The following is a 24216-nucleotide window of genomic DNA, read 5'->3' as shown; positions in this document are numbered from 1 at the left end:
TTATGCTGGCACTGCTCTTAGGTGTATGCTATTTAGGCAGCAAGAAGTTGATAATCTGCAGGCTAGAGAGGGATCACTTTGATGAAGTTGTGCAGCTTTAAAAATGTATTGCATTATTTGCAAACTAATTATTCATTTTTTTCTTTTTTAGAGGACTTTGGGTTCCAGCATCGATTGTGGGTTTATTCAGGCAGGAGGGGGGTGCATTGCTGGGTGTGTGATGAATCTGCCAGGAAGCTCTCCCAAGCTGAAAGATCTGCTGTAGCAGAGTATTTAAGTTTGGTGAAGGTAGAGTATTTTCTTTTGTGGCTATCTGTGACTGTTAGCAATGCAAAATTAATTTTTCTCATTAGCACAAGATGGCCAAAGATATTAATTGACAGCTAGATTAGGGGGAAAAATACTATTATACAGGATTTTTATTGGTGCCAACAGTTTGATCAATGCTTTATGCCTTTCTATGGAAGATAGATTTTTTTTTTTTTCCAGAGAAGACCTTGCATATTTCAACAGGACCATGCTAAACTGCATTCTACATCTATGACAACAGCATGGCTTCTTAGTAGAAGAGTCTGAGTGCTTAACTGGCCTGCCTGCACTTCGGACCTTTCACCAATTTTATAAAATTGGTGCATCTTGAAATGAAAAATACAAAAAAGACCCAGGACTGTTGAGTAGTTAGAATCCTATATGGGGCAAAAATGGGACAACATTTCTCTCCCAAAACTCCATTAAATAGTGGTCTTAGTTCCCAAACCTTTTACAGAGTTATCAAAAGAATAGGGGATGTTACACAGTGGTAAACATGTCCCTGTCCCAACTTTTTTGAGATGCATCGCTGCCATCAGTTGCAAAATGACCTTATTTTTTTTTCTTAAACTGGTACATTTGCTCAGTTTAAACATTTGATATGTTTTCTATTTTCTATTGTGACTAAAATAATACATTTTATTTATAGGCGACTTTTCAGAACACCCAAAGTCCCCTTACAAAAATAGCAACATAATATGGGTTTGAGATTTGCAAATCATTGCATTCTGATTTTTTTATGTAGATTTTACGCAGCTTTCCATCATTTTTGCAATTGGGGTTGTAATTACACACTATGCAAACAAGGCTTTTACAAGGAAATACACATTGATGCAAATTTGTACATCATTCGAATGTACTTTGTATGTTTGACAGTGCTGGGACAAACTGAGATATAGAGGATTTTACAACATTTATTTAATGGTAAAATACTCGGCTGAGAGCAGGGAGGGGGCTCTGTGCTGGCTGTGCCTCCCTCCACAGGAATGTCCCTACGTTGGCCCTTTAAAATGTGGTGGAGTTAAAGCCAGCATTAGGAGGTGCATTTAGGTGCATCGGTCAAACCAAGACCAAGTGCTGTTTGAACATTTCATATGTGCTTCTGCTAATTTGAGCTGCTTGTGACTGTTCTTTCTCTAGGGAGGGGAAGAGACCATAAAGAAAGTTCAGCTCTCCGATCCCATTCACCCATTTATAAGGTATGTTTAGCTATTGATGCTGCCATTTGATTTACTGTTCTATTTAATAAACATGTAATATAAATAGAAGAAAAATTTCCGCGCTAGATGTGACAGAAAACCAAATGATTAAGAACAATAGTGAGCAGCTGGCACAAAATCAACTAACAGTGATTCAAAAAATACAATAAAAACCAAAAAGTGCAGCGCTGAAATCAGTATACAATTATATAGCTGAAAAGCTCATATAAAGAAAACAAAAAAGGAGAGGGGATAATGTCCAAATGAATAGTCCCAATATTAAGTGCAGAGATGTGAATCCACGTGCAAAATAACTTTCTTCCAGTGACACCAGGGAAAAGTGTAGGAAGGGGACACCCTTGTGCTCAGGTATAACAAGCAGCTTACCGAAATTCCGTGGCTGCTCAATTTAATGAGACAGCCTCTCCCAGCTAGTAGTAAACCAGTAGGTCAACCGATATCAAGCTCAGGTGCTTCGAAAGACTCCAAAAGCCGAAAGCCGTTTCCGGTGTGTTGTTAAACCGATCACATTAATATGTGGCACACTTGGAACTTCTCATATACTCCATTGAACGTAAAGCCATAATTTAAAAGACAAAAACAGGCATGTAGTATGTGCCGGTCATGGATCTAACCGCGGCGTCCCGCAAGTCTCCAGATCAGCATATGGATAAACGGCCGGCTTCGTTGGGGGGCGTGTGGACGTTTATGTCTGGGATCGCCAACGTTTCGTCATAAGAAAGACTTCTTCTGGGCGCCCAGAAGAAGTCTTTCTTATGACGAAACGTTGGCGATCCCAGACATAAACGTCCACACGCCCCCCAACGAAGCCGGCCGTTTATCCATATGCTGATCTGGAGACTTGCGGGACGCCGCGGTTAGATCCATGACCGGCACATACTACATGCCTGTTTTTGTCTTTTAAATTATGGCTTTACGTTCAATGGAGTATATGAGAAGTTCCAAGTGTGCCACATATTAATGTGATCGGTTTAACAACACACCGGAAACGGCTTTCGGCTTTTGGAGTCTTTCGAAGCACCTGAGCTTGATATCGGTTGACCTACTGGTTTACTACTAGCTGGGAGAGGCTGTCTCATTAAATTGAGCAGCCACGGAATTTCGGTAAGCTGCTTGTTATACCTGAGCACAAGGGTGTCCCCTTCCTACACTTTTCCCTGGTGTCACTGGAAGAAAGTTATTTTGCACGTGGATTCACATCTCTGCACTTAATATTGGGACTATTCATTTGGACATTATCCCCTCTCCTTTTTTGTTTTCTTTATATGAGCTTTTCAGCTATATAATTGTATACTGATTTCAGCGCTGCACTTTTTGGTTTTTATTGTATTTAATAAACATGTCTTATTCCCCCCCCCCCCTCCTCTTTTTTTTTTTTTTTTTTTTTTTTTTTCTTTTCATTTTCAGTGGGCATAGCCCTCTTGGTGACTGACTCAGATAATTTCTGTCAGTTTTTGAATTATTATTATTGTGTATTGAAGGATAAGTAGTGGCATCTTGGTAACTATTTAAACAATGTTGATCCTTTTTTGAGTTAATTGAAATCTAGACCATAGAGACCATGCCCCCAGAGGCAACATTTTCTAGTTAAAACCTGAAACCAGAAACCATCAAACATCTGTGCTGATTGCCTCACTGTAGCCTTTCTACACTAGCCAGCTCACTATATAAATATATAGAGCAGGAAGTGTTATAGTATTTTTGATTAGCATGGTGATTAAAGTGCCCTAATCCTTCCCAATCTATGTGACAATCAAAATAAGAATAAAGTGACCAGTTTTTCCACTTGTAAAGTGCAAATGCTAACTGAAAGCAAGAACCTACTTGTTGAAAAAAGTTTTATGGTGATTAATTTCCTTAGAGCAAGTGCTGTGCTAATGTTAAAATATGTAAACAAATACAATTCACTTATGTGTAAACAAACACAGTTTATAAGTGCAAGTATTCATTATTAGTCCACTACGCCTGTGTTTTTGTTTATTTATTTTTTGTTTCCCCATCCGAAAATGTGTGTTAATAATCCACCAATCCTCGCACACTTTTATTGCTGTGGGTTTATCCCATTTAACTTTTACAGAATAGCTGCTCTTTCTGAGCAATGATTAACCTTCTAGTTAAAAATAGGATCAAACATGCTTTTTTCCTCAAATGAGAATCGACATGGACATCAGGACCAGCTTGTACACATCCAGGTAATTCCAGGCAGAAACTAAAAAAAAAAGTATTTTTATCGTGATGATGTGGACTGAGCAACTCAAGCAGGCAAACGTTTTCTGTTCGAGCAGCCCCAATTCCACAACATAGCTATAATTCCAGAAGTGCATTTCCATAGGGTCTGGACAAAAAACAAAACTTAGGCTTAGCCATTAAACATTTTGCTATAACATTACTTGGCAGATAAAGGAAGCAAATAATTTGTAACAGACATTCTTATCAGTCTATTGAGAGGACACAGGAGGCCCTCTCAAACCTGTTAACCAATACCCAATTCAGTCTAGGTGCCCTTGTAAAACAATCAAACTTGCAAGCTTGGGCTATCAGGAAAGCAACCAGAGATCCTGCCACCCCGCATTATAAATACTTCAGCTGCAGTCATTAGCAATATGCATTGCTGTCTCTTCTCCCCGGTAGAATCAAGAAATTCAGTGTATTTCATAATTCATGAGATAAACAGTTCAGCCAAAAGGATGTATTTACCTATACAGTTAGTTTGCAGCATTTTGAGCCCAAACACCCCTATATTGGAGGGTACAGAAAGCCAACGGCACACAATTCCTCTCCTAGGCAAACTGAACATTCACAATCATATTAATCTCTATTGAAAAGGTAATTGCACGCTGGACAATAATTTGCAAGTTAGTGGACTGTAACTTGTAGGTATTCAGAGATCCTAATACCTAAATAAAACTGGATCTGTAGCATGATCATAAACACACTGGCATCCCATGGTTAATCCTCAGCTGATGAATTGGTCAGGTCATTCCTGCCAACACCCCTTTCACTGACAAACTAGGGGCTGCTCCTGCAGTTGACATCTCTCATGTACGATCAAAAGACAGAAGGTGTACCATCCTACTCCTTGATTGAACATGAAACCGGTCTTGATAAGTATTTTTTTTTTTTTTAACCCTTTTGTTTTGCTGCTATGTTGTCTTACCTTTTGTAGACCTTTATTCTGTAAAAATGTATTTGCACCATTTTTTTAGCTTTTCATTATTAAACAAGGTTTCTCTATCGTTAATTGATGGACGCAGTCTCTGATCATATGAGTAGGGTTATACTGCCCCCTACAGGAGTAGGACACTAGGTAGAAGAAAAAAGTTCTGGCTACACCTATGAGCAGTCCCAGGGGGTATTTTCTCTCTCCCTGCTATAGGATGTCAGTTTTAATCTGCATAGTCCGGAGTAAGGAACCTAGTTCCTTACTGGTCCTGGCAAGTTTTTTTTTTTGTTTTTTTTTTTGTTTTTTTTTTTTGCAGTTTGTAGATAGCTTTTTCACCGGATTTTTTTTCCTGTGAGATCTGAGAGCAACTAAGCCAGATCTGGGCGACAAGCTGGATATATAGATCCAGTGGTCACCCCAGCCGGCCAGCGAGTGCGCGCAGACCCCAGCTCCGCGCTAGGTTGGCCATGACATAGTTCCACTGGACAGGGACTGGCCCCGCGAGTTAAACTGGGACCTGGGACGGCCACTCGCAACCACGGGTTCCCCTCTGTCATGTCACGCACCCCCTCACCTACCTATGTCCCGTAACTACTCCTGGGGGCTGGGACCGAGCTTTATGCTGACAGTGGGGGCAGGGGGGGCTGTGCCGGCGATGAACGATCGTGCGGGGCGGTTTACCTGTCACTCACAGGGCCCCCTTTTCTGTCGATCCAGGAGGCTGGGGGTTCCCCTCAAGGGCCCTCAGTAGCTCCGCAGGCCACCATTTTCTTGTAGCCCATGTGCCCTGCAAGATTCGGAGGCCATATTGGTAAACCCGGTGGCCATTTTGCAGTGGTTTTCTATTGAGAATCACTGGCGGCCATGTTCTGGGAGTTCCTAGAGGCGTTTTTTTCTGGTGGTGGAGTCCCTCCCTATACCTTAGTGCTGATACTCGGAGATCTTTCTCTGTGGATCGAGATCGTGGCAGACACGTTCAGCCGTTCTGGGCCTCCTGGTGCATCTTTGGTGAAGTGTGGTGAGTCTGGGGGGGGGGGGGTCTCTCTCTCTCTGCTGGGGGGTCTCCAGTGCTCTCTGCCTGACCTCTTGGGGGCGCTGTAGCACGCCGTATCTGGGGTGGAGGGATGTCTCTACCCGACAAATGGGTTCACAGGGTCATACGGTCTGGGTACAATGTGAGACTGTCCCCGGATAGCTTACAGGCTCTCTTTGGGGCGGTACAAGACCTGGTTCAACAGGGAGTAATAGTTCCGATTCCATGTGCAGAACGTTTTCAGGGCTGTTATTCAAACCTGTTTACACTCCCCAGGAAGGAAGGCAAGGTGCGCCCAATCCTGGAACTGAAGGCACTGAATTGCTTTGCGCAAGTTCAAAAATTCAAGATGGAATCCATTCGCGCGGTGGTGGCTTCCCTACTTCAGGGGGATTTCCTGGCCTCCATAGGCATCAAAGATACCTACCTTCACATTTGAATATGTGCAGGACCTCAACGGTTTCTGCGCTTTGCCGCAGGAGAGGATCATTAAAGTTGTTGGCACTGTTAAGACAGCGGGGGATATCAGTCCTGCATTACCTGGACGATCTGCTTCTCCATGCAAGGTCTCCCACGGTGCTGGTGACAAATTTGGAGATCATCATGAGAACTCAGAAGGAGTTGGGGTGGATTCTGAACCTTCAGAAGTCGTCCCTGGTCCCTTCCATGAGACTGGACTATCTGGGCCTGACTTTGGACTCGTCCGCAGCCAGGGTGTTTTTTCCTCTGGAAAAACTACAGACTGTGATTCAGCTGTTGCTGTCCAGCAAATGGTCATTCCTTCGGACCTGTATGAGAGTTCTGGGACTGATGGTGTCGTCCTTCAAGGCGGTCCCCTTCGCTCAATTCCATACGAGAATCCTCCAGAAGGAAATCCTTCTCAAATGGAACAAAAATCCAAATTCCCTGGAAATCAGATCCAGATGACTAGGGAGTCCCTGATCTGGTGGCTTCAGTCCCCGATACTCAAACAAGGGAAATCCTTCCTTCCTATATACTGGACAATTGTCACCACGGATGCCAGTCTGTCCAGATGGGGAAGGGGTTCTTGGCAGGTTTTCTGCTCAAGGAATCTGGTCCTTGGAAAATTCAAGGTTACCGATTTAAATGTACTGGAGCTGAGAGCGATCAGGATTTGCCTAGTCCACTGGACCGAGTATCTTCGGGGTAGTTCAGTGCGTATTCAGTCGGACTATGCCATGGCCGTGGCTTATGTCAATCACAAAGAGGGCACCAAAAGTGTCCTTGTTGCCTTGGAAGTGGCCGGCGTCCCCGATGGGTGGAACGCTTTGTTCCATCTCTCTCCGCTGTTCGTTTTCCAGGAGTGGAAAATTGGCAGGCGGATTTTCTCATTCGACAGACCTTGGATCATGGGGAATAGTCTGACCAACCTGGTCAGGCTGGTTGCTCCTTGGAGACTTCCTCTCAGGGAGGATCTACTTTCTCAAGGGCCAATCTTCCATCCTGCTTAGTGAAAGCCCGGTGCTGAAGGACGGGTTTGTCTGCTTAAAGCAAGGACTTCTAGAAAGCTCTATCATCATACATGGAAGTCGTATATTGCGTGGTGTGAGTCTCTTCTGGTTCCCCCACGCTCTTACTCGGTGGCTCGGATCTTGGCTTTCCTTCAACAGAGAGTTGATCCAGGGGGTGCCACACTCGGCACCTCCGGTGCAACCTCCGTTGCCACCTTGGGGCCTTAATTTTAGTGCTGTTGGTTCTCCAGAAACCTCCTTTTGAAAGTATTCGGGAGATTCCTCTGCTTACCTTATCCCAGAAGGTGACCTTCTTGGTGGCTATTACTTCTGCGTGCAGGGTGTCGGAACTGGCGACGTTGTCCCGTTGTCCTGTTCTCTCCCTATCTGGTGGTTCGCTGGGATAAAGTGGTACTTCGTCCGGATCCATCCTTCCTTCCGAAAGTGGTTTCCAGTTTTCACTTAAATGAAGACATCATGTTACCCTCTGTGTCCGAAGCCTAAACATCCTAAGGAAATTGCATTACATATTTTGGATGTGGTTCAGGCATTCAGGGTGTACTTGGCGACTACTTGAGTCTTTTCGAAAGTCAGATTCGCTCTTTGTACTCGTGGATGGCACAAGAAAAGGGCTGCCTGCGTCTGCTGTGACTATTTGCAGATGGATTAGACACAGTTGTGCAGGCTTATTCAATTAACGGTCAGGTTCCACCTTTCCCTGCTAAGGCGCAATCTATTCGGGCGCTTAGTGCTTCTTGGGCTTTTTGCCATCAGGCATCTGTCCTTCAGGTTTGCAAATCTGCTACCTGGTCGTCTGTTCACACTTTCACAAAGTTTTACAAGGTGGATGTGCTGGCATCTGCAGATGCCTCTTTTGGCCGCAAAGTTTTCCAGGTTTTAAGGGTGTTATTGTCTCCCTTGAGGGTGTTTAAGGTTTTTCCAGGTGTGTCTCATCTTGTTCTGATGAGTCCTATGTTGTCTGGTTTGGCTATGGTTTAGCCTTGGGGAATTATTTTTCTGCTGTTCCCACTCCTCATCTTATGGCACTGCTTTGGGACGTCCCTACTGTTATAATAGCAGAAGACTACATCCGTCAATGAACGATGGAGAAAATTTGGATTTTTGTCTTACCGTAAAATCCTTTTCTCCGAGTTCATTGATGGACGCGGTACCCGCCCCTCTATTTGAGTTGGGTGGTTGTTTTCTCTGACACTGCTTTGATACAAAACTGACATCCTATAGAAGGGACAGAGAGTATAATACCCCTGGGACTGCCCATAACCGTAGCCAGAACTTTTTTCTGCCTAGAGTCCTACTCCTGTAGGGGGCAGTATAACCCTACTGATATCAAGATTAGAGACTGCGTCTGGCAATGAAAGGATTTTACAGGTAAGACAAAAATCCAATTTTTGAAAAGTGTTAAAACTGTGGACTATCGCAAACTAAACAATATACACTATTTTGGGTTATTTTTACCAAAGAAATGTAGCAGAATACACTTTGACATAAATTTATGAACGATTATTTGCCAAATTCTATAATGAAACCCCCCCCCTTTTTTTTTTTTTTTCTTCACAATATTCAGTCTTTTCTTTGTTAGCAAAAAGTAAAAAACCCAGTGGTGATTAAATACTATCAAAAGAAAGCTCTAGCGGTGTGAACAAAACAATAAAAATGTAATTTGGGTACCATGTTGCATGACCGCGCAATTGTCATTCAAAGTGTGACAGCGCTAAAAGCTGAAAATTGGCCAGGGCAGGAAGGGGGTAAAAGTGCATGGTATTGAATGTGTTTATCTACATGTAAGTGATATAACTAAAGTTTTGATGCCAAAGGAAATTAATAAGCTATTGCGCTGACTGGAACCCAACCGTCATTTAACAGGGCACATAAGAGGGCCAGGAGAGTGGTAGGGAATACCTAATAAAGTGGATATAGCTATCAGATTAGGTCTTTCGATCCTAATGCACATAAAAAAAACTAACACAAAAGGGCGCCTCCATCTAAGTGTAGTGATTTATTAAAAACAAGGATAAAAGATAATAAAAATGCACTCACTAGATAAAAGTGGATCAAGGCTTTTCATAGACCCATATAGACCTCCATAGGATCATCATGAGGCTGCAGAGCTCAGCAGGCATGTGGCTAGTTGAGGCAGAGTTCTTTGTTTTATTTTTAAACACAAGGTTTGGTGGGCAAGGTATGTCTTTTTGCTGAAGACACAAGTGTGAAATAGGGTTGATATCCCTGGAGGAATCTGTAACATGATTTGACATTGCTGGAAGATTGGTCAGTGCAGTAGAAACGGCTGTTCAGTGTTTATAAATGTAAATAATGAATCTAGGGGAAAGATTCTCCTTAATAGAGTACAATGGTGGAGAAAAAGATTTTGGAGTATTTTTTTTTTTTTTAGAAGATTGCAAAGTAAACGGTGTGGCCTGGCAGTGTGAAAAGTGAATAGAGTTCTACGATACACCACTAGAGGGGTCACCAGCAGGGAGAATTAAATCCTAATTTCCATTCTATAGATCTTTAGTGAGACCTCATTTAGAATACTGTACTGTATTCAGTTCTGGAGTCCTCCCTTATAAAAGGTAAAATAGAACCAATCCAGAGATGGCTAACAAAATTGGAGAAAGATCTGAGAGATAAAGCCAGGAGACTTCAGGAACTTAATATGTACAGTCTGGGGGAAAGAAGGGAAAGGGTAGAGATGATTGAAACCTTTTAAATACACCTGGGGAGGATAAATAAGGTTCAAGAGGGGTAGTATATTTAAATATGAACCACAGATCAAAAACACTGGAAGATGACCTAAAACTAGCAGGACGAAAGTTCACAACTAATCTGAGAGAGTATTATTTTACTGAAAGGGGAGTTGACTCTTGGAATAGACTTCCAGTAGAGGTAGTGAGTCAGTCCACAGTATGTGGATTCAAACATGCTTGGGAAAAACCCAGATCTATACTCAGACAAAAAAGTTAAAGAATACAAAAGCATGTATAAACTGGGGGGGAATGGGGCAGACCCGATGGACCATTTGGTCCTTTTTTTTTTTTTCCTGCCTTCACTTTTCTATGTTTCTACTTAAAAAGTTCCATGCAGATAATCTTTATTCCTATTAATGGATGGTGAATTTAGCAGTAGGTACGTTTTTTTAGGGCAGTATGCGCCCCAGGACAAGTGCCTAAAATGCAGACTTCCTCTACATTAAACAGGCTGCCAGTAGCGGGCCAGCAAGGTGCACCTGTGCCCTCTGCCGGCAGCCAAATGCCAGAGCCCCATGTGCAAGATGAGACTAATAAAACCAGAGGCATCAGTGCCTTAGATGATCTTACACTGCAGGTATACCACTTTTAGGCTACAGAACAGGAGTGTGTCTAAGTACAGAGGCATGTTAGGAAGTGCTCTATTAGTTCTCAGAATTAAGACAATGTGCTTACACGGTTATGTTTCTATGTCTAATATAAAAAAATAGCAGATCTTCACTTTGTTCAGGTCTGCTTTAAAGTATATGTAGATCTAAAGCCAAACTTTTTTTACTTGCATTTCAGCTTTTCATACATTTTCAAATGGGTGGGCAAGAACCCATGCTTTAACCTAGTGCTTTAAACCATTATTGAAAACCTCATGAAAACGGTTAGATTTTTGTTAGCGGGAGCTATTTTAATGGTACCATGCAGAGAGTCACTAGTAACTGAACACAATGTTTCACTTTATGAAATAATTGTTCTGTCTTTTAGGAAATCCATCATGGTGGTGGAGAAATATTTTGAACAATATGCTTTGGTGGGGCAAGACATTCTGGAGAATAAGCAGAACTGGGATAAGGTGTTGGCACTTGTTCCAGAAGATATCCTTTTTTTTTTTTTTTTTTTTTTTTTTTGACCATTCCATTTATTGTACAATTTGTGTGGGTGTGAAAAAAAAAAACTGTTTAAATCCTTAACCAATGAGATCACCAGTTCGAGAGGCTTTGCAAAAAGATTTCCAGAAAGCACGCACTTCAGTTGAGCGATGGGAGAAACTAAAGAAAAGTTTAAACTCAACGGTGTGTAACAAATACAGGAAAATGCACTTGTTTTTCAATTTAACCCTTTTATTCAGTCTTGCTGTCAGTCCCTTTTAGAACAATGGGGCACATAAAGCGTATTCTTTGTAGATTCTCTATCTTGTATTCCTTTTTGGGGGGTTTTCAATTCATTTAATGCCTTAAGCCTAGTACACACTGCAATTTTTCTTTTTCACCCAACCCAGTGGGTTTTTTTTTTTTTTTTTTTTTTAGTTCAGCTGGCAGCTCAGGTCGGGGACTTACTACTACTAACGATCCAATCTCCCCGGATCTCCCTGGATGTTCTGTTGTGTTCTGACATGGGGCTCCCCCCTCCAGAACATTCCGGTCAGTGCTCTTAGCCATTGGCTGAGAGCGCTGACCGGGAGGCGGTCGGCAGAACTTTCGGTCATGCCCCTTTTGACAGAAGCCGGCCCAGCTGCAGTACACACAGGCTGAATATTGGCCGGTTTCTGATGAACCAGCCAATCCCACTCAACATGCGGCCCATGTGTACGGGGGCTTTAGACAAAGAAAACTGAAAATCTTTTGACAGTTGTCATAGAACATGAGGTGGGAGAAAATCTTTTAGAGGGGACACCTGAGCAATGACAACTTAACATTTTTACATTTCCCAGTTAACAGGAAGCAGGGCAGTAGGTTAAGGCTTAGATGCTGAAATAAATGGGGTATTTACAAAGTAAGTTGGTATAAGGGTCCTTTTGGGCTGTTAAGTTCCCAATGTGTACCTGCATATACTGAAACATTTGCATTTTGCTTTTACAGGATCTTAAAAAAGGTATATATGCGTCTAAGGAAGTTATGTTACAATACTGCTATCCTCGATTGGATGTGAATGTCAGCAAAGGTGTTAATCACTTATTAAAGAGCCCTTTCAGTGTTCATCCTAAAACAGGTAATTGAACATGGCGCATATGATATGCTTCTCTCTGATACAGTGCTGATCATAAGTCCCTTTTTGAAAAGTAAGATTTTATTCAATATCTCAAACACAACAAAAAATTTCCAAAACTTTTGACAAAACTGAGTTTTATAGAACATTTGTTTAGCTCATATACATGAAAATAATGGCGCTTTTCCACTGCATGGAACCGAACGGTTCGGCTCGCTTTTGTGCTTTTCCACTGCTGGTACCGCATGGTACGGTGTAGGAACGGTACGGCGGCGCTTTTCCACTGCAAGGAACCGAACGGTACGGCTCTCTAAACAGTACCACCTCGATTGTGGTTCCAAGAGGTACCATATCCCACAATCCTTTGCATGCAGTCACTACTAGCCACTGATTGGTCAGAGAATCGTTGTTATCCCACCCACTTAACTTTAGTACTACTTTAGTGGAAAAGCAAACCATACCAAACCGAACCGTTCCAACATTCCAGCAGTGGAAAAGCAAGCAGGGCCGAGTAGAGCCGAGCCGGTACTTGCAGTGGAAAAGTGCCATATGGTTAATATAGCTTGGATTTCAAATTTTCAGTTTTACTTAAATTGATGCAAAAATGAATACACCCCACAACAAAAACTACTACATCTAAAGTTTTGTATGACCTCCATGATTTGTAAGGACCGCACCAAGTCTTCTAGGCACGGAATGAACATGTTAACAATCTATTGCAATATACGTCTCTTTCCATTCTTCAAGAACGACCTCTCCAAGAGACTGGATGGAGACTGATGCTCAACTTGTCTCTTTAGGTGCTCGATTGGGTTTAGATCAGGAGACCTACTTGGTCACTGAATCACTTTCACCCTGTTCTTCAGAAATGCCGCAGTGGCCTTAGATGTGTGTTTTGGGTCATTGTCATGTTGGAAAAGTGCATGACGACCAAGGGTGCGGAGTAATGGTAGCATCTTCTCTTTCAATATAGAGCAGTACATCTGTGAATTCATGATATCATCAGTGAAATGCAGCTCCCCGACACCAGCAGCACTCATGCAGCCCCACAGAAGGATACTGCCACCACCATGTTTCTCTGTAGGCACCATGCACTTTTCTTTGTAGTGCTCACTTTTGCGAGGCCATACAGTTTTGAAACCATCTGTTCCAAAAACCTCTATCTTGGTCCCATCACTCCAGAGTACAGAGTCCCAGTAGTCGTCATTTTTTTCAGCATGGGCCCTGGCAAATTCTAGGTGGGCTTTTTTTGTGCATGGGCTTTAGGAGAAGCTTCCTTCATGGCTGACGCCCATGCATGCCATTCCTCTGTAGAATTTTTTTTTTTTTTCTCAGGCCTTGCGTTATTTCTCTTCCATGTGGGGCCATTGCTGACAGCATGAAATAGTAAGGGGTTTTCTTTAAATAATGCCCTTTTATAATTGCCTGTCTTCTGGAAACCTGTTTAATGAATAATCAGACTCGCTTGTGGTTGAATTCTTGTTAATTATGATTTTGTTGCCTAAGGCTCCTTTCACACGGTCCGCCTCCATCGGCAAACTCTGTGCTGCTCAGCGGGGGATCAATACACTGATCCCCGCTGAGCAGGCAGGTGACAGCTCCCTCTCCGCTCTGTGTGCGGAGAGGGAGATATCAGAGCCCCTCTGCTCTCTATGGGGAATTGGATGAGAGTGGACCACCTGTCCGCTCTCATCCGATCTCATCCAATCCGATCCCCTGGACAGATGGAAAATATGGTTTCCTTCTGTCCGGATTTCAAGGACAGGATCGGATGCGGATGGCAATGGTTGTCAGCTGACATGTCTCCGCTGACATCCGCTGCCCCATAAGGATGCATGGAGGGATCCGATCAGATCCGCCTAAAAAAACTTACAGGCGGATCTGATCGCCTCGTTCGTGTGAAAGGACTCTAAGATTTTTATTCAGGTGTATTCATTTTTGCAACATGGTCTTGAGTGAATTTGTTAGAAAAAAATACTTTTTTGTGTGTGCAAATGAACAAATCTCGGTTACAATCAATGGCCTGCATTTGTGGGAGTATTTTGTAGGATAGTGTCCCATAGAAAATGTTGATTCTGAAAGGAAAGGTTTTCTGACAAATCTGTTGGGGTGTACTCATTTATGCTGAGCACTGTATATTCATTATTAAAGGGTCTTTCAGCTGTAATGTGACATTTTATTTATATATGGGGTTTGGTGGACTGAGCCAGCCCTCCGACTTCAAATTTGTCTTAAATACTCAAAGCAGTGAGATTTTCATTTTAGAACTGCTGATTCTGTTCTTGTATACTTTTTTTTTTTTTTTTTTTTTTTTTTTTTTTTCTTCCCCCATGTTTCAGCATCACCTGTTGGATTCACTGTAATATAAAATCCAACAGGGAGAATGGGAACCCCTGGCTGTAGTAGGTGTGCAAACATTGGAACGTGCTCAGAAGATCTTACCAACGGAGTCCCTAAGAGATACTGAAAATGTCATGTAGTAACTTGCAAGCACTGATCTATCCGTTTTGGGTGTACTGCTGCTGTAAAACCAATGAAAAAATATTTGATTGGCCTTTCCTGGTAATGGATGGCAGTATTTTTAATTTTGCACGGTATTTGTCTTTTCAGGAAGAATTTCTGTACCAATAGATTTCAAGAGGCTTGATCAGTTTGATCCATTTGCAGTTCCAACAATAAGGTAGGCAACAGTTGGGGACTTGAAATTGGAGTCCCAAACTCCTTCTCTTGCATAATCTGTAATGCTGTGTGGAGTAAGCAAACGTTACACATCAACAATAAGTTTCAATGACCCTTAACGCAAACCTTTATACACTTTAACCTTTTATCTTGGTTCAATTCAAACTGTAAACCATTTTACAAATGCTTCCTATCATAGCATTACTATAAATACCATCACCGCAGGGAAATTCTGGCACCAAAAAATGTGCCTAAATGAAATGATTGCCACCATTGACGTGAATTTTTATGAATACTCCATCTAGTCATAAAAATTCACGTCAGTGGTGGCAATCGTTTCATTTAGGCACATTTTTTGGTTGCGAGGATGGGACAAAAAAAAAATGAATGCTACTTAACTTTTTTTTTGGTTGTTAATAATAATGGGCTTCTGGTATAAAAGTTGCTGTACAAGTAGTTAAGTAAAACATAACTTCTTTTTTTTTCTCCTGATTTAGCTTGATATGCAGTGAGTTGGACAATGTAAATGTAAATGTAAAAGAGGAGGATCATGAAAAACCTGGTGATGAAGACTCAGAAGTCAAACGCAAAACAAGAGGTAACCTAAAGAAATTATAAAAAAAAAAAAAACAGAAGCTTTACAAGGAATTGAACCTCGTGAATCTGAAAATACCCTTCTCGAACCATTGCTTGAATACTTCCTAAACATGTGTAATTCCTTTTCCCCAATTCAATTGCATTGTAAATATATACAGTAAGTAGCTATCATTTTGCATTATACAAATGTGTGCAGGCATCTGGCAATCAGAAATTGTCTAGAAAGTATATGCTAAATGTATTTATGTATTTAACTTGCCGTCCTGAATTTTGAGTCCGATACATTTTGGTATTCCCATTTACCCTCACTTCCTGTTGGGGCAGGGAATGAAAATTTCTCTAGTTAGAATAGAGAAATAAAAACGTATCTACTAGTTAACTGGGAAACAGTTTAGAACCTCTGTAAGGTTATTACTTTTTTTTTTTTTGTCCCGATGACAACTGTTAATTTATGTCTTACCTTGTTGAAGCTGTTACAGGGACGAAAAGTGGGGTGAAATCTCAATAGGGCCAATGACTGAAATGACCAATATGGTTGCTGTACCAAAGTCTGAAATTACATTTTGTTTCTTACGTGACCCTTATTTTTCATCATTAGATGGGACTTGCACTTTTGGTTAGATTTCTTTTTTTGTCTAGACTTCAGCTTTCAAAGTAAAATACAAGTCCTGTTTGTTTTCATTAGATTATAAAAGAACAAGCCTTGCTCCATATGTGAAGGTGTTTGAACAGTTTCTTGATAAACTCGATCAATCACGAAAAGGTGAACTACTGCTGAAAAGCGGTAAGTGAAAACGGCTCATGTACGACTTACCAAGTCAGGGAAAATATGCATTTTCAGGTTTGAGGAGGCTTAAACTAGATGCATAACATTGTTCTAGATCTCTGTCTCCAGTATTTAACATCTAAATATATAGTGGCAAGAAAAAGTATGTGAACCCCTCGGCATTAACTGGACTTCTGCAGTAATTTTGCCATAAAATGTGATCTGATTGTTATAAAAGTCACAACAATAGACAAACGCAATGTGCTTAAACTGATAAAACACAAAACAATTCTAATTTCTGTTGTCCTTATTGAATACACCCATTGAGCATTCACAGTACTGGAGGAAAGAGTAAGTGAACCCTTGGATTTATTAAGCAAACACTTTCTCTATCTGACATGCACAACGTCCAGGAGGAATTTTGACCATTTACAAAACTACTTCAGCTCAGACCCATTCATGAGATGTCTAGTTTGGCTCTCTTGAGGTCATTTCACAGCATCTCTATGGGGTTAAGATCTGGGTTCTAACTGAACCACTCCAAAAGGTGCGTTTTCTCTTTCTGAAGCAAGTCTGTGGTGGATTTATTTCAATGCTTGGGGTAATTGTCCTGCTGCATCACCCAACTTCTACTAATCTTCAGCTGGCAGACAGCCATCCTGACATCCTGTAGGATATTTTGGTAAACTTGGTAATTTGTTTCCCCCTCTGATGACAAGTGGTCCAGCCCTAAGGCAGTGAAGCAGTCCCAAATAATTATGTTCCCTCTACCATACTTCACCATTAGAATCATGTTTTGATGTTGGTAAGCCGTGCCCTTTTTACGAAATACATTTTCCCAGTAGTGTTGAGGTTTGCTAAGGTGCTCTATGGCAAACTTCTGGTGAGCAGCAATGTATTTTTAGAGCAGCGGTGTCCTTGGTGGTGTTGGATCATGGACACCCTGCCTGTTCAAAGACTTGTATGGTAGACTCATGAACCGGAATGTTTGCCAATTCCAGTGATCTCTTCAAGCCTTTAGCTGTTACTTGTGGGTTCCTCTTTACGTCATTGAGGATTCTGCGTTGTGCCTTGAGTAATCTTGGCTTGTGCCCACTTCTAGGAAGAATAGCTACAGCACTGAACTGTCCCTGTTTATAGACAATTTATCTAAGTGTTGACTTATAGATGCTTAAACACCTTGAGGTTGCTTTGTATCCCTCTCCAGCCTTCTACAGAATAACTACTCCTTGATCGTATGTCTTCAAAGAGCTCCTTTTTGCAAGACCTGGTTCACATCTGCTGTTTCTTATGAACAACAATCGAATTGTTTAATTGTTTAGGGGTCTGGAGGTAGAGCTACTTAGAAGATGCTCAGACAACTTTAATTGTACCCCAGGTGTGCAAACTACTGACTTAATGAGCTTGGAAATTGGAATTGTTTGTGTGCTATCAGTTTAAGCATATTGTGTTTTGTCTATTGTCGCTTAGATGAGGGTTAGATCACATTTTATGACAAATTACTGCAGAAAACCAGGTAGTAGGTAAGTGATATTGCACCCAAAAATGTTACGGCCTTGCATATCCTTAAATGCTGTGACTGAATTTGTTTTTCCGTTTTTTTTTTTGGGGGGGGGGGGGTGTTTTTTTATTTTTTCCATTTTCACCTGGTAATACAGCCAGTAACACACTCCCTCTCTTAGGTTGGCTTCATTCCACTGGAGAAGCAATATAAACATCTTTGGACAGCAGTATTGTCTATCTTGGGGAGAGGGTAGTGTTAAGTGAACAAGTAGCTTTATATGGAATTGAATAAAAAATTAGAGCTGAAATCCAGCAAAACCCTTGTAAGCAGTTACAGGGAAAGGTTTTTTTCTTTTCGGATAAAAGTTTTACATACTGTAAATGGATGGATAAAATATGACCATTGTAAGCACCCCTGTTAGTGGCAGAGGGTTTGTCTCAACCTAACTGCTGCTTTCGTTGGACAGCTTGATATTGAGGCCTCATCCAAACTGGACGTTTTTTTCTGCTGCTCCTAGGGTCGTTTAGAGGCAGGGGGAAAAAAAACCTCCAAATGCCCCTGCATGTTAGCCTGTGTGTCCATGCACACATAGGCGTTGTAGAGGCAGGAAAAAACCCACAGCCAGTGCATCCAGGCATAGCAAAGTTTTGGTAGAAAAAACGCTTTATGGGGCTAAACGCGTCTCACGAGTTTACAAGTGTCTGCCAAAATTGCTGCTAGGAGAGTTAGCAAAATGTCCAGTGTGCATGGGGCCAGATTTACCTGGACACATCATTTGGAGAAAAAATAAAGGGAAAAGCCCAAAAATAAATAAAAACTAAAGCAGCCACCACATCTAAGAATTAGTAGTCTGCGATATATTACATTTATGCCTTTTGGGTTTAAAGTGGTTGTAAACCCTTACATATACCCAGTGAAGTGACTGACCTCAGGTGATACACAGAAATTAAACAAATCCCCCTACATAAGTTGTACCAAGCCCAGAATTTATTAAACTTGTCTGAGCTTTCAGAAAATGGGATGGAGAGCTGAAATTACACACTGCACAGCTCAGTGAGGAGAGCTCTAAGCTAATTGGAGGAAAGGGACACGCCGCTCACAGCATATAGAAACAGAGCCAAAGTTGTCAATCACAACTGTGTGATGATGCTCCCTCCCGTCTCCCTTTTTTTTTCTCTTGGTTTAAGAAAAACTTGTCAGAAGTGATTCATGCTGATAGCAGAGGAACAAAGCAGTAGAAAGAAATGACAAAGTGCTCTCAATTGAGACAAGTATACACTAAAGAGGGATATGCTTTGTTCATGTCTGAGGTTTACAACCACTTTAATACTGCTTTAAATTGATATGTTACAGTTGTGGTACTCCCTACATACAGTATGCAGCAGCACATTAACCACTGGTCTACTATGGTATGGATGTTTATAAACATGGTAGACAAGTTATTTAATCAAGCTTAAATATGTGAGCTTGATACCGGCTTTAAGAGCCAGTGAAGGGCTTTCCGATAAAGTGATCAGGGCACCTGTAGCTGCCTGATCACTTGTGATAGGATTTCCAAAGGAATGCGTCTAATAGACCCCCAATTGTCTCCATAAAGAGGACCTGTCATCTACCCCTGCTATCACATAGGGGGCCTCCTATGTGATTTGCAATAAAGTAAAAAGAAAAAAAATGTAAAAGTTTAAAATAATGGGAACATTTTTTTTTCTTTTTTAACTACTTGCCTACTGGGCACTTTCACCTTCCCAGGCCAATTTTCCGCTTTCAGCGCTGTCACACTTTAAAATTACATTTGTGTGATCATGCTGTACCCACTTTTTTTTTTTTTTTTTTAGACCGATTTCTTTGGGAAGGACCGAACATTTTGGGGGCGGGGGGGGGGGGTGGATTTTCTTTTTGTTATAAAATTATGTAAATTTTTTTCTCCACTGATGTGGTGGCACTGATGGTCGCTGAAAGGCAGCACTGACTGGTATCATTGCTGGGCACTGATAATCTGTGCCTTGATTATCTGTGCAGATCTCCCCTGCGAGGAAATGCTGATCGGTTGCCTTCTCTCACGCTGTCAGTTTGAGGAAAGGAATGCTGATAACCGACATTTCCTTGTTTACATGTGATCAGCTGTGATTGGACACAGCTGTTTACATGGGTAAAGAGCCTCGGCATAGGCTCTTTACCGAGATCGGTAATGCGCAGTGTCCCAGGGAGAGAGCAGACCACCGATCACTGCTTGCCCCTGCGGCGAGATTGGGACAACACCCTGTGACATAGTTCCAGAACAAGAGAGCCGCTGCCTGCCCATCATTTGTCAATACGGCAGGTGGGAGGTGATTAAAGCACACACCCCCATAACAGTGCATCGTAGTGCAAGCACCTGTACACTGAACAGAATTATAAACGCAACACTTGTTTTTGCCCCCATTTTTCATGAGCTGAACTCAAAGATCTAAAACTTTTTCTATGTACACAAAAGGCCTATCTCTTGAAAATATTCAGAAATCTGTCTAAATCTGTATTAGTGAGCACTTCTCCTTTGCTGAGATCCATCCACCTCACAGGTGTGGCACATCAAGATGCTGATTAGGCAGCATGATTATTGCACAGGTGGGCCTTAGGCTGGCCACTCTAAATTGTGCAGTTTTATCACACAGCACAATGCCACAGATGTCACAAGTTTTGAGGGAGCGTACAGTTGGGCATGCTGACTGCAGGAATGTCCATCAGAGCTGTTGCCCGTGAATTGAATGTTCATTTCTCTACTATAAGCCGTCTCCAAAGGCGTTTCAGAAAATTTGTCAGTACATCCAACCGGCCTCCCAACCGCAGACCATGTGTAACCACACCAGCCCAGGACCTCCACATCCAGCACCTTCATCTCCAAAATTGTCTGAGACCAGCCACCCGGACAGCTGCTGCAACAATTGGTTTGCATAACCAAAGAATTTCTGCACAAACTGTCAGAAACCATCTCGGGAAGTTCATCTGAATGCTCGTCATCTTCACTGGGGTCTCGACTTGACTACAGTTCGTCATCTTAACCGACCTGAGTGGGCAAATGCTCACATTCAATGGCACTTTGGAGAGGTGTTCTCTTCGTGGATGAATCCCAGTTTTCACTGTACAGGGCAGGTGACAGACAGCGTGTATGGCGTCGTGTGGGTGAGCAGTTTGCTGATTGTCAACATTGTGGATCGAGTAGATCAAGGTGGCGGTGATGGTATCGGCATGCGTATGTTATGAACGAGAACACAGGTGCATTTTATTAATGGCATTTTGAATGCACAGAGATACCGTGACAAGATCCTGAGGCCCATTGTTGTGCCATTCATCCACGACTATCGCGTCATGTTGCAGCATGATAATGCACGGCCCCATGTTGCAATGATCTGTACACACTTCCTGGAAGCTGAAAACATCTCAGTTCTTGCATGGCCAGCATACTCACCGGACATGTCACCCATTGAGCATGTTTGGGATGCTCTGAATCTGCGTATACAACAGCGTGTTCCAGGTCCTGCCAATATCAAGCAACTTTGCACGGCTATTTAAGAGGAGTGGACCAACATTACACAGGCCTCAATCGACAACCTGATCAACTCAATCCGAAGGAGATGTGTTGCACTGCGTGAGGCAAATGGTGGTCGCACCAGATGCTGACTGGTTTTTGGACCCCCCTCCCCATACAGTAAATATATGCATTTTAGAGTGGCCTTTGTGGCCATCCTAAGGCACACCTGTGCAATAATCATCATGCTGTCCAATCAGCATCTTGATATGCCACACCTGTGAGGTGGATGGATTACCTCGGCAAAGGAGAAGTGCTCACGAACACAGATTTAGAAAGATTTGTGAACAATATTTGAGAGAAATAGGCCTTTTGTGTACATGGAAAGTCTTAGTTCCTTGAGTTCAGCTCATGACAAATGGGGGCAAAAACAAGTGTTGCGTTTTTTTATAATTTTGTTCAGTGTATGTAACCTCCGATTGTACCACAGGTTAGGTATTGTCATGGACATTGGAGTGAGAGCAATAATTCTAGGGCCCTAAACTGATGACCTGTGAAGTCATTTAAAGCGTTGCCTAATTAAGATTGGACTTGTTTGGCATCTATTTACTTGAGACCAAAAAAAAAATAGTAAATTGCCTTGGTAGACAAGTGGTTAACCGGTTGCCGACCGCCGCACGACTATATACTGCGGCGGTCAGCCCCGGCCAGGCAGAGTGACGTATCGGTACGTCACTCGCCTGTCACTGACTTGCGAGCCTATCGCGGGCGGGCGCGCGCCCGCCGAGGCGCGCGCCCGCCGCGGCTCGTTCACAGGCAAGTCAGTGCGTGTGACCGGCGGACTCGATGTCCGCCAGTCACACTGCGATCGCTCCTGTGAAGGGAGAAAGACAGAGCAGCTTGTGTAAACAAGCTGCCTGTCAGTTCTCCCTGTGTAAAAGTAAAGATCTGACCGTTCTACTATGTAGAACGGTTGATCTTTGCTTTTACACCAATAGGAATGTCCCTACACAGTAGAAAGCACGCCCCTAGGACACACTTAACCCCTCCCTGTCCAATAAAGTTAACCCCTTCCCTGCCAGTGTCATTTTTGCAGTAACAGTGCATATGTATAGCACTGATTACTGCAGTAATGTCACTGGTAACCCCAAAAGTGTCAAAAATGTCAGTCAAGGGTCCGATCTGTCCGCCGCAATGTCGCAGTACCGAAAAAAAAATCGCAGATCGCCGCCATTACGCGTTAAAAAAAAAAAACACCAAAAATGACAAAAATCTTTCTCTTTGTTAGTAAACGCGATAACTTTTGCGCAAACCAATCAAAATACGCTTTTTGCGATTTTTTTTTTTTTACCAAACATAGGTAGCATAAAACAAATTGGCCGAAAAATGTTAAAACATTTTGATTTTTACTTTTTTTTTTGGGGAATTTCATATAAAAAAATGTGAAAAATATTGTTATTTTTGCAAAATTTACGCTCTTTTTTTGTTTATAGCGCGTGATCAAAAAATCGCACAGGTGATCAAATACCACCAAAAGAAAGCTCTGTTTGTGGGAAAAAAAGGACGTCAAATTCGTTTAGGTACAGCGTCGCACGACCGCGCAATTGTCCGTTAAAGTCACGCAGTAAAAAATCGCAAAAAGACCCCTGGTCCTTTAGCAGCCAAATCCTCCGGGGCTTAAGTGGTTAAAGGAGAACTACAGACAACACATTTTTAATAAGAAATGGCTGATTCCTTCAGTTTTTGCCTTTGGTATTTGAATGCCCTGCTAGGCAGAATGCTAGTCTTTGCTATATCTACTTCTTGCAATATTGGACATTCTGTGCCCAGGATAGCACTACTCTTGGGTTGGATATAAATCTACTGTAGGAAGTACACACACCCAAGCATAATGATCCTTTACCATTTCATATCCACGGAGAGAGACCGTGCAATACATTGATGAGTTAGCAGAGCTTTGATCATGGCAAGGACTATGATGGATTGAGAGCCTCAGGACACTAGGGGTAAAAAAGGTGCTTGCAGGGAGTTTGTTCATTCATATCTGAAACAATATCAGTTTGTGGTCAGCACATCAATTTAAGGGTTGTGTTTCTTGTTTTCTGTAATCCCTTTTTTGTTGTCATGGCGCACACACATTTTGTGTGCAAAATCTGGTGCAGGTGTGCATTGTAGCCAATCAGGTTTTAACTTCAGCTTGGTCAAAAAAAAGCTTTGACCGAAAAAAAAAAAAAAAAAAAAACCTGGAAATTAAATTGGTTTCTATGCACAGCTGCACAAGATTTTGCACTCATTTTTAGTAAATCAACCCCATTGTGGCTTAGACCCTCAACTTTCACACTGTACCTATTCATACATTTCCTTTTTGTTATGTTATACAGTTTGTAACTTCTCAAGTTATACGTGGGAAAATTTTGTAAATGGAAATTATGTTTATGAATATACCATAATATATAGCTTTTTACATTTTAGATCTGAAGCGGGAGTTTTAAGTTTTCTGGGATGATCATCGGCTTGCATTTTGTGTCTGATGTACAGCAAGATAATCTTTATGCGTTTGGGACTTATTTAATAAGAGAGTGCAGAGTTCAATAACCCGTATCAACTAGATTAGGTAATGATGAAAACTGATTGCTATGGGTTACTGCATTTTTAAGTCTACTTGACTCTCTTCTCGAATGATCTTTACAAAGCTACATCTGTACATTGTAAGTAAATGCAGGAGATGATTCACTTTTTTTTTTTTGCCCCAGAAATATGACTGCCAGAGCTGCCCAGATGCACTCCCAATTCTAAAAGCATGCATGCCTGGGAAATTCAAATGCTGTAGGTGTAAGCACCTGAAAAATATCTATACATGACTGGATTGTGCCTGCATATCTTTAGTGTCAACAGCCAGCATTTGAGTTTTCTGTCTGAAATGTAAATATAAAAATTTTTCATATTGAATTGTTCCATCGCTAAGATATGAAGAAGCTGCCGAAGAACTGTCCAATGTTACTAA

The 24216-nt window shown here is 41.9% G+C and overlaps 1 protein-coding gene across 1 annotated transcript in view; it reads left to right on the top strand.

Moving 5' to 3' along the window:
• PRIM1 (DNA primase subunit 1) overlaps positions 1 to 23735 on the top strand; it is a 34726-nt gene extending 10991 nt beyond the window's left edge. Inside the window, exons 5-13 of the mRNA XM_082246818.1 lie at positions 152 to 288; positions 1450 to 1508; positions 10941 to 11053; positions 11163 to 11248; positions 12035 to 12164; positions 14772 to 14841; positions 15338 to 15438; positions 16123 to 16221; positions 23685 to 23735. Coding sequence (XP_082102944.1) covers positions 152 to 288; positions 1450 to 1508; positions 10941 to 11053; positions 11163 to 11248; positions 12035 to 12164; positions 14772 to 14841; positions 15338 to 15438; positions 16123 to 16221; positions 23685 to 23704 — 815 coding nt within the window. The 3' untranslated portion in view covers positions 23705 to 23735. The remainder of the gene's footprint in view (positions 1 to 151; positions 289 to 1449; positions 1509 to 10940; positions 11054 to 11162; positions 11249 to 12034; positions 12165 to 14771; positions 14842 to 15337; positions 15439 to 16122; positions 16222 to 23684) is intronic.
• Positions 23736 to 24216: the final 481 nt, after the last annotated feature.

This window comes from Pelophylax lessonae, assembly GCF_965119305.1.
Source record: "Pelophylax lessonae genome assembly, chromosome: 2".
Lineage (NCBI taxonomy): Eukaryota > Metazoa > Chordata > Amphibia > Anura > Ranidae > Pelophylax > Pelophylax lessonae.
This window is presented reverse-complemented; position numbering and strand designations above follow the sequence as displayed.